At 40.2% G+C, this 11,416-nt stretch overlaps 1 protein-coding gene across 1 annotated transcript; it reads right to left on the bottom strand.

Annotated features, from left to right (window-relative positions):
* Positions 1 to 4,837: 4,837 nt before the first annotated feature.
* Positions 4,838 to 7,678, bottom strand: si:ch211-213o11.11 (probable G-protein coupled receptor). The gene is made up of 2 exons (XM_066673043.1): positions 6,907 to 7,678; positions 4,838 to 6,823 (listed from the first exon to the last, which is right to left on the bottom strand). Exons 1-2 carry the CDS (start codon positions 7,624 to 7,626, stop codon positions 6,218 to 6,220), a joined length of 1,326 nt encoding a protein of 441 aa, XP_066529140.1. The 5' UTR covers positions 7,627 to 7,678; the 3' UTR covers positions 4,838 to 6,217.
* Positions 7,679 to 11,416: the final 3,738 nt, after the last annotated feature.

The following is an 11,416-nucleotide window of genomic DNA, read 5'->3' as shown; positions in this document are numbered from 1 at the left end:
GGTGAGGATCTATAACCTAGTGCACCCCTCCCAGTCCACTGGCCGGTCCCTTTAAAAATGTACAGAAGTCAGAGTAATCAGACAGACGGGCACACACACTCTGAACTTTGAGTAGTGTTAGTAATGTCACTGAGATACTGGACTGGTGGGTTATATTAGGAAAGTAAGCATGCTCTTACAAGAATTCCCTGACTGCCCCCATGTGGAGATGTGCACCCCCCTGCTACAGCAGCTATAAATACTGCAGTATGGGCCACCACTTGGTCAAGACATGTCCACACTTCTTAGCTCCACTACATGACTAAACATTCCTTCAGAGGTGAACTGTGTATGACATTATTAGCTGAAAGTTGCTTGACCTGAAATATAAAATGTTCCTCTGCATGCAATTGCACATTTCCACCAGAGAAGACTCCAAATCTACAACAGTCACACAGTGCTGATTTAAAGGGGATTGTGGGGAAACTCTCTTCTCTCTGGTTTGTTTACATTCAGAAGCTCCGCATCTTTTAAGGTGGAATGGTATGTTTGACGGGAAATAGCAACTGTTGTTTGTACGTGGCTGAAGTATACAATTTGGAGACATTCCACATTAGGTAAAAGCAGCATATATAAGTCAATGTTATCCAAATATGGAGCAGGAAGAGAGCAATATTCTCATCTTGGTTTGTGCTTTTCAATGTTTGGAGTTCTCTTCTTTCTCTAAAACTCCAGATGCCTTTGATCTGTTATGAATCATTGACATGAAAAATAATTTTAATTATAGAGAAGTACAATAAAATTTAGACTGCATTTAACTGACTTGTAGCAATAAAAACACCACAAACCCAAACTAATGCAGTAACGGCTGTGAGCAAATGAGCGTGCACGCACACATACACACACAAACACACACAGAGAATGATGGGCATTTTTCCTGTCTTTAAAGTGATTGAGCAAGTGACTTGACCTCAGTTCAAGGCCCATTTTCAGGTCATGGCTGCCCCTAGGTTTAGGTTTTTATTTCTGTGAAATTACGGGGAATAATTGTTTACATTTTCTGCATATTTTAAGTGTCTGGTTCACTGTTTATGGTTTATTCTTCATACAGTTTTTATTCTATACATTTTCTGTATTATTAGTCCCCCATGCAGTTTAATGCATGTATTCACGTATTCACAATAGCAGAGAAAAATAGATCTGGTTACCATAATGGAGCCAAAAAATTGTATTGAAAGTGTATTGAGATACTGTAGGTGCTAGAAATAATGTGATTAATGGCTTAGAGAGAGTTTGTGGCCTGTCAGCTTTCCATAAAGGCAAACAGCCACCCAGTGGTGTGTCCATCAGCCACATTTCTGACCCAGAGTCCACACAGCAGTGTCTAAAGGAAGAGAGGAGGTGATTACGTCATGCTGAGATCTCCTCGGGGACGGGATCATGTGGAAAACACTTTGCTGTGGAAAGAGGATTTCACAATATGCTTTTAAAGCTGTTCCTGCCCAACCACTGCAGCCATTAGCAGATCACTCTTTACCTAAAACTTCTATTTATAGCTCCAGCACCAGATTAAAACAATAAATACCAGGAAATATCAGTCTTTCTTTCTCACAGCTGTTGTATACATCTCTAATTTACTCTGTAACATCTCTTCCTCCTGCTTCACTGCATTAAAATCCAGGCTTCAAGTTCACCTCGTTTAAATGTGTACATCATAAGATTATGACGTACATTACATCATCACACTTCTGATGTAATACAATGTATTAAAGTTAAAATATATATATTTAATATACAGCAAGTTGTGAATCAAGTTATAAAATGAATATGCAAATTGAAAATATAATAAAAATTAACATAAAGGATTAAATAACAAAATAAAACATGAATAATTAAATCATCAATGATGTTTATATTTCAAATTTGTGAAAGATAACAGAAATGAGAGAGAGGGAGAGAGGTGACTTGTGAAATTATTATCACAGTTTTGTGTCTCTATGCTCTGTTTAGTTACAGAAGTATATGAAGGAGTTAATGGATTCTATGTCACTGTGTGGCAGATGGCTGTGTGTGTGTCTGTGTACCTGGTGTGTGTGTGTGTATATAGACTAGGTTAGGCTTGTAATATTTATTCATAAGTCTCCACAAACTGAAAGGAAGACTAAGTAATATCCCCGTACTGCATGAAAATACAACAAAGTGAAATTTGTTTGTGTGGTCATTAGGGTCACCACCTCTAGGCTTAACCACTGTGTGGAAGTAAATCTGGTGACATAATAGATTTGGATTAATTTTTTAATCACTGTAAACATTTGTAATAATTATGTCTCTAAAGTAGTGCACAGGATATAGCTTCATCACGCAATGATTCCGGCCCGGACTTTTTAATTTAAATATAAACCCAATTACTTGGAAATGAAGCTGTTTTCTGAACCTTAAGCTGGACCTGCATGGTAGAGCTAGATACATTTTAATTTTGTTAGCTGTGGCACAGACATATGGCATTGTGGGATTTGGAGTCCGGATATCTTTCCCTAATTAATGTTTTTCATTCTTTTGTGTTTACCTCAGTGGGATTCGAGGATTTTGTTTCAGTTCCTGTTTAAGCATCATCATTAAGCATCATCCTCACTAATGCAATACATGGCCGGAAGTTTGCAGACACCACACCATGTGTTGGTTCACTTTCGCTACAACAACAGCTTCAACAACAGCAGCAACATTGCTGTGAGTATAATGAGCATTAGTAAGATCAGGTGCAGATTTTGGGTGTATTTAGTTGGTGGCTTTATACCCCTCTAGTTGACATTAGATATGGTGACCTTAGGCTCATTTGCAGCTGCTCTAGAGCCCCCCATTTTGTTTTATGCTTTTCTATAAAGCCTATACAAGATATGTGCTGAATGCTTGTATCTCAAATGTGAGCAGCTTGAAGTAACTGAAGAGGGGTCTACAAACTTTGGTCTTATTTTATGTAATGTACATTAGTCAGCTTCAAATTCCAGATGTTGGGCACAGATCCATGTTTAGAGCCAGCCATATAGAAGTGTGTCATCATCAGCTTTAATATCACATGGTATATGGCAGGTAGTGTGTGTGTGTGTGTGTGTGTTTGTGTGTGCAGGCCTGCTGTTCTGACAGATGTTCCACAGCAGATTTTCTCTTATATAACTGAACTAAACTGTGAAACAGGGCCAAGACTCAAGACTCCTCCTAAATCCTCCGCTATGACAGGACACATGATGGACATCAGCTCAACTTGATGGAAATGGTGATGTCATTTGAAGGTGATATTTCATTTAAGGGCAGAGAGTTACTGCCAAGTCACTGCAGCAACAGTCAGCACATGGGTTAATGTTTTAGTTTCGCTATATGTTCAGTTCACATAAAATAACTGCCTAAATGTATTGTAATTGTTTCAAGTAGTTATTTATGTAACAAATTATATATATATATAATTCATTACATTACATTACATTATATATATATATATATATATATATATATATATATATATATATATATATATATATATATATATAGAGGTCTAAATCATTCTGAACAGGTTGGCAGCATTAGCTCTTAAACTGAGATGTTTTTATGCTGTGTTTTTGAGTGTAGTATTATATTTTTGCCAATTTTTTCGTACATCAGTATTGTCTCACTACCAGCATGACCATTAGAAAATCCCTCTGGTTTAGCCAATGCTAACAGCTGGACACTAGACTGTAGTGGAAATAGCCTTGGGCATAAGAATCATTTTGAATCCCTGTCTTCCTTCCTGGCGGTATTTAGATTAGGCTGACCAGACATCCTCTTTTACCCGGACATGTCCTCTTTTTTAGACTTAAAAAAAATGTCCGGGCTGAATTTTACAAACGTCCGGGATTTTGTTTTTCTAGAGCTTACATAGAACTTCGAGAAGCGTCGTTCACAAACTAGTCCCGCCCTCCCCTACTCCGATTGGGTCGCTTGAGTGAGAAGGGGGTGTGGTGAAGTAGCCTAAAATCTTCTGATTGGACGGTCTGACTGTAGAGCTACCGTTATTGGTCGATAACCCTCTCTGTAAACATTTAATTGGTCAGTCTGCACGTCAGTAGTCCTTGTTTACGTCAGGCAAAGCTCATGTACCCACCCTCAGCTTGAGCAGCTATGCCGAAACGTAAATGTAAGTTCTCGGATGAATTAAAAAAGAAATTCCCATGTTTTGTGTTGGAAATAAAGGTGTACAGGACCTAAAAGCACACATAGGTTCAGCTAAGCATACAACACCCCCCCTCCCCCCAGACGTGTCCTCTTTTTCACCATCTCAGATCTGGTCACCCTAATTAGGCATTTGCTATAACATAGGCCAATTAACACTGGCCTGCCCTCAAATATCCACCTCACCTTTAATATTCTTTATCAAACAAATCCTGCTCCTTGCAAGTGAAATATCTGTAGGAGGCTATTTTTTTGTCCCTTTAAGTCCTGAGGGTATAACTGAAAATTATAACTGATTAGACTTCATGTTGAATGAGTGAATAATGATGTCATCTAAAGTAATACCACTCTGAAATACTGAGTTTAATCCCTACTCTTAGCACAAAACTTTAACAAATGAAGCATTGTGAAGGAGTGTAGGACCCAGCATGATGTATATATAGAAGAGTGAAGGCCAGCTTTGAGAAATGAAACTAGCTAATGGCTAGCAGAAGCATTAGTCAACAAACTAGCTTTCTAGACCATGGCCTCCTTCATTACTAACAATCCTCTCACACAAAGCCACACAATGGGTAACCCACTTCAGAAACAAGATCACATTTATTTCCAGTGTTTTTATTCAGCAGTGAAACACCAGAGCCCAGCTTTAATTGTTGATTGTTGCACCTTTAGCAAATCCAGGTGAAGAAAAAGTGTCAGAAACAAATGAGGAACTGTCTGAAATTGAGTTTCTCAAATAAATATTGTTTTGCACAATAAATACAGAGCCCAGTATTCACACAAAAGTCCTAGCAAAAATGTTTTTCTGTCAAAAATGTATCTGTTAAAATATATTCTCAAACATCACTATAAAACCTAGCTGATACAGTGCTGTGCAAACAGATAACCATTTTAAGACCTTTCTAGCCACAACAGCCATTAAATACGAGCTATTCGTTTTTGCTATAGAGAAAAAGCAAGAACACATCCTGGGCATGCCCTGTTTCAATTTCTCAGCACAAAAGTTCAGTCTTATACCATGATTTATACTAAGTTTATAACTTGTACTGGAAAGCTGTATTTACTGGAAATTAAATAAATGGAGGATGGTCTCTGACTTTTGCACAGCACTGTTCATGTTACAGTGCAAATGTGTAATATGAAACAAACAGTCTAATGAACAAAGAAATGGTTCAGAATTTTAGGAAAACGTGAGCTATGTTACAAGTTAAAATAAAGAATGAATTACAGACACATGTAAAGGAGAGGCTGATGTAAATGTTGGGTGGGATGGTCAGTCAGAGGTTTGTTAAGGCAGGAAATAAAGGCAACTCTTTATGTACTGCTCTGAACTGGTTACAGCTTCATATTCAGTGTAAATAAAACCTGAAGACAGCAATTGAAACAGTCCTATAATCTCAAGCTGTAATGTCCTATACACACACAGCCCTGAGGATTTCATCACTGTCCAGACAATAAAAACACATCTCTATTTTACTGTTAAAAAGTTGGTTCTTGCTTAAAGACAATGGTCTTGTTTAGAACTGTGTTTTCTATAGTTATTTATTTGCTTAAAACAACACTAGGTAGTCATTGTGATGTTGCACTGACCTGTAATAGAGAGAAAGGAGCCTGGGCTCAGCACTACAGAAACTGCTCTATGTAACATTTCGAGGATGGTAGGAAACTACAACTCCCTCCCCCCTTACCAAGTTTTTTAGAGCGTGTTTATGTCTTGTCACTAACACTTTTGTCAGTGTCATGATTATATTGTCATGATTAAGGGGCCAATAAAAATGCTCAAATTATTTGTTTTATAGGGATAGTGATGACTTGTGCACAGCTTAACCTCTGGGCAAATCACAGTTTTTAACATCTCATTAACACCTGACTGTTTTCCAATTAATAACTTGACTAGATCACTTCAGCTCCATGCCGGATTATTTATAGACCCACAAAGTCCAGTCGTTCACTTATCAGTCCCTGACCTTAGCAGAACAGGTCGGACTTGAACCTGGTATGAACACCTTCAGATCTGAATAGATTAATTCACAGCCTAAGTCACCTCCTCAGGGATCTGTCCTGGTATCCTAAAGCCAGTTTGGTCCAGGGTGGTCCGTGGGGTTGTTGTGTGGTAGATGCTCCTGGTCCCGTCTGCGGAGCTGCTGCGGTTAAGGAAGTGAAGGAAGTCCTCGTGGCCAGAGGGCTCATGTCCATGGGTTGTTGGGGGCCTGACTGGCCTTCCTGGTGCCCGACAGCAGCAGATAATCTTACAGAGCTCCTCTCGGATCTGTCGGTTCAGCAGGCCGTAGAAAAATGGGTTCACGGCAAAGGAGGAGTACGCCAACCATGTGACGGGACCCTCTGCCTCATCTGAACTGCTGTGGGAGAAGCCCAGAGACAGGTGCAGGTGGAAGGCAAAGTAGGGCAGCCAGCAAAGGACAAACTGCCCCACGATGACAGCCAGGGTGAGGGCAGCTTTGCCACCAACCAGTGCCCTCCTGGGCCTGCGGGGTCCATGGGCACATCTTCTGGCACTTGAGCTGGTGGTGATGATGGTGGTCTGACTGTTGACTGAGTCTGAGCGCCGTTTCGGTCGAGGAGTGGCTACGGTCACCCAGCTGGGAAGGGGTCCTCTCTGACGGGCAGCCATGTGGGCAACCTTAAGACAAGATAAGACAAGGTAAGACAAGACAAAACAAGATAAGCTGTGTCTATTGTACAAATGTATGCATGTAATACCACCTTGTACACGTTGCCATAGACGGCAAGAATGATAGCAGCCGGCACGCAGAAGCAGACAATGCAGAAGAGGATGGAGAACACTCGCCTGTGTCCACTGTGGCTCCAGTGCAGCGAGCAGTGGACGGCAGCGATGGAGCTCCTCTGACCATAATCAGGCCAACCGAAAACAGTGGCCAGACCCAGGAGTGTGGCGGCCACCCAGACCATCACCATGGCGAAGGCGGCGAGCTGAGGAGTCATCCTTGCCTCATAGCGCATGGGATGAACGATGTAGTAATAACGCTCCACACTGATGACCGTGACAGTGAAGATGGAGGCAGAGATGAGGAAGGCATTGAGGAAGACGTAGAGACGGCATTCCAGGACAGAGAAGATGACACCGGCGAACAGCGGAGAGCCACAGACGATGGCTAATGGCATGAGCAGAGCAGCGCAAAGCAGGTCCACTGCACAGAGGTGACCTACAAACCCAAACTTCCTCAGGTGAGGAGCCTTCAACACCACGGCCAGAACGGCAGCATTGGCCAACAGCGCCACAGCGTTTAGTGTCACCATTGCAACTAGTCCGCTCAGGTCTCGCAGCCGGGACTGGGGGTTGGACATGGTGCCCAGCTGCATGCTGGGAGCCAGGTGCACGTGAGTCCCAGGGCCATGCTCCAGTGTGTGGTTCAGCTCCGTCTCGTTGAGTTCAGCGCTCCGGGCCAATCCGGATGCTTCCATCGTGCAGCTCTTAGATCCACGAGGTACAGCTCTGAGTCACAGGATCCTCCATTCTCCACCAGGGGGTGCCCAAATTCCTCAGTCTGTGTTAGATCTGTTGACAGAATCATTAACCTGTTAGTGAAAGTCAGTAGGTGACTTGGTGAATCGAGGCTGGATTTCTCTATGGTGCCCTGTGGTTAACAATATGGTCTCATTCTTGGGAGGCCTATTGGTTGAAGGTGCTGTGAAAAAATCCAAGCTCTCGATAGTGAAGTTGTTTGGATTTAATGTCAGCATCATTCTTATACAACGTGCTTGCTCTAATATTTATGTTGTATGGGTGAGTAGTTATGGTGCTTGTGACATGGAGAGTGGGAGGCAGCTTGATCAGTAAGAATTATTCATAATGTTCTCTTAGTCTCTCTCTCTCTCTCTCTCTCTCTCTCTCTCTCTCTCTCCCATCTCTCTCTCTGGTGGAGAGTATAATGAATCTGCTTGTTTTGTTGCATCTGTGGGAGGTTTTTGTGTTGGGAGCTGTATTAGCATCACACTGAGGTCACTGTCACCTGCAACTCACTCACTGACACACACACACACACACACACACACACACTCAGAAACCACCCACGCTCTCAGTCACAAATATATTCCCGCACACACTTCTACACTTATACACACACTCCTCGAAATCAACAACCAGCGCTTCAGACTCTCAGGTGATCGCTCCTCACAGTGATAATAAAACGGAAACACATTTCCCTTTGGTGTAGAACACATTACACAGATGAAAGATGTTAGAATTGATTATGTAGATAAACATAGAATCTAATACCACACATAGGGAATTACAGCTAATATTAAATTGATTTTTGTCCAGCTGTCTCTAGACAGAGAATGAGTGATAGCAGCTACTTTAAAGTGATATTAGTGCCGACACAGGTTTTCAAATCTGTACACACAGTTTTGCCTAGAGTCTACATCATTATGCCCAATGCCAAATCTCCAATTCAGTTTACAATTGTTTAGTAAAAAGAAAAATAGATTTATTTGGTGAAGTCTCTCTCTCTCTCTCTCTCTCTCTCTCTCTCTCTCTCTCTCTCTCACACACACACACACACACACACAGACACTCTTGTTTTTCCCATGTGACAGGTTTAGCTGAGCTCAGTAATCTTCTCTGGCCAGAGTTTAGCGTGATCTCTTTATTAATGTGAACTGGACACAGTGCTGTTTGTGGTTATGAGCATTATATAAGCCTGTCCTGATTTCAGTCCAACTTTCACAAAATCACCAAACTAATCTAACACTAAACTACACAACACAGAGTCATCCAGGAGAGTCCTTTTCAATTCGCCAAAGGAATTTGCACGGATCTGTTTCCACATTTCTGAAGTTCAGATTTAGTAGTTGATTTCATTTTCTGTTTCTAACAATCCACATAATCCCTAACACATGCGGTGATCTGGGCTGTGGAGTCCCCAGATGATGGTTCTGAGAAACACTAGCAGCTTATTTATTATACTTTTGTGTCTAATTTCTTTTTTCAGTAAAGGGCTTCACTCCAGCTCTGCATCCCATAGGCCCATAGTGTTGAGCTGCCTGTTTCATAGTGAAAGGATGGGTACAGACAGACATGGTTGTATTCAGATGTGAAGAACGCTTGAACTGCTGTCCTTTTTATATTTTTAACCATTTTTGAACTCTTAATAACTCTTGCAAAATTAATTTTACTTGCATTGATTGTTTTGATTTGAAATTAAATAAATGATCAGTGGTCTCTGACTTTCTCACAGCACAGTGTATATTTCAGAGCCCAAAAATTCTATTTCACAAAGAAGATTATATAATTTTGCACTGAAATGTGCTTAAATGTAATGGTATTTGATTCATCCACCATTTGCTTTAATCATATAATCACAGCTTGAACTAGATCCATAATCACTTGTACACATTCCATCAGAACTGGAGAATACACTTTTTTTTTAATGTTCCTAAATATATTTAGAATGAGATGAACATCTGGAAACAGAATGTAAACATTCTATTCTGGAATGGCAAATATTTTTAGGCAAATATTGATGATGTTGACTGCTCATGGTAGTACACCCAAGAAATCTGTACTACCACTGTGAATAGAGAGCAATGCAAGGCTTTCCCAGGTGACAATGTCTCCAAACAATATTTAATTGGTTCAAAATGATTCAGTGATATACCAGAATAATCAGACTGAAAGAATCGAATTAGGATTTGAAATGATTCAACTGAACAGAATCATTTTGTAAGGAGCTGTAATTGAATTGAGTCACTGTGAGGTCAGAGGTTTGCAGGTGAAGAGTTTGTGTGTGTGTGTGTGTTTGTGTGCCTGTTTGTGGTGAAGTGATGGTGATGGTGTTTGTTCTTCATCCTCATTAGAGACTCTGCTGGACACATGGTGCACATTCATTAACATCCATTAGCCTCACACAAGTCCAGGTGTGTTTCAGGTCCCTCACACACACACACACACATACAACGTTTACTTAGTGCCGAGATTTCCGCCATGTGTAATTCATGAGCCGAGTGTTGTGCACGTGATATCCCTGTTTTTCACAATGTTGTTGTGTATCACTTGTTATTAAAGTTATACTATGGGTATAACTAGATACTATGACTATTATGGCTGTTTTATTCTCCTGTTAATTCTCGTTGTTAATAAGTCTACAGCTTTAAAATCTAGGGTTATTTAGCATTCTGGCTACAAATAATTTCTTAATGTGTTCAAATGCATATTTAATGTTTTCTATTTAAAGGGATAGTTCAACAATTTTGCCTACTCTCCATCTGCTGTATCTGTACCATGTGCTCAATGACCATGGGCAATAACTTCAATGCTAGTATTCATACTTCATCACGATCAGAAAAGGAGCTGAAAACAAGGTGTTTATAACAGAAAAACAATAGCCAGCTGCTGATATGTATTTAAAATTTCACATAACAAATTTCTGCATTTACACAATTTATATGTAACTAACATATGATCAAAATATGTGTTTACACTATATATTTTTTAGTTTTTTTAGTTTTTGGCTAATGTCTTGCAGATTGATTACACAAACCTCACATCTCCGCAACATAAATAAGTTAAATAACACAAAATAAAATAAAAATATATGTATTGGAGAAACATATAGGTTTAAATGGAAGTTAATGCAGTAAAATGGTCACTTTGGATCATTTCAATTTAATTTAGTGTAAAAGAGTGTAAAAATATGTAAAAAAAAAAAAAAGACAAAAATGAAGATACTGCAACAATATTATGCAAATTAATTACATATTTGCATCATGTTATATCTATACAGTGTAATGTATCACTTTCTCTTTTTGCATTTGTATACACTCTGGAGACTAACATGGAATACATACAAGTATAAAATAATTATTTAGAAATGAAAAGAATCTCACCTGCTCTCCAGAATGGAGGCGGAGTTGGACTGGAATGTCAGCAAAAATCCCAAATCTCCAAATCCTGTATTATGGCCAGATGTGCAGTGGTGTTATCCGCAGCACTATTCTGCTGACAGCTCCGATTTGCTGGGTTTTGGACTCAAACTAGATTTGTGTGTACACTTTGTGACGAACAGCAGTCACTGATCACTGTCCTTAGAAAAGAGCAGGTGAACAACAGCAGAGATGCTCCACTATCGAGAGAGAGAGAGAGAGAGAGAGAGAGAGAGAGAGAGAGAGAGAGAGAGAGAGAGAGAGAGAGAGAGAGAACAGCTGGCCTGTGTGTGAGTGGGGGGTGTTAGTAACCCATAGCAACAGTCAATCA

This window comes from Hoplias malabaricus, chromosome 5 (genome assembly GCF_029633855.1).
Source record: "Hoplias malabaricus isolate fHopMal1 chromosome 5, fHopMal1.hap1, whole genome shotgun sequence".
NCBI lineage: Eukaryota > Metazoa > Chordata > Actinopteri > Characiformes > Erythrinidae > Hoplias > Hoplias malabaricus.
The sequence above is the reverse complement of the archived record's forward strand: the minus strand, read 5'-3'. Positions and strand labels throughout refer to the sequence as shown.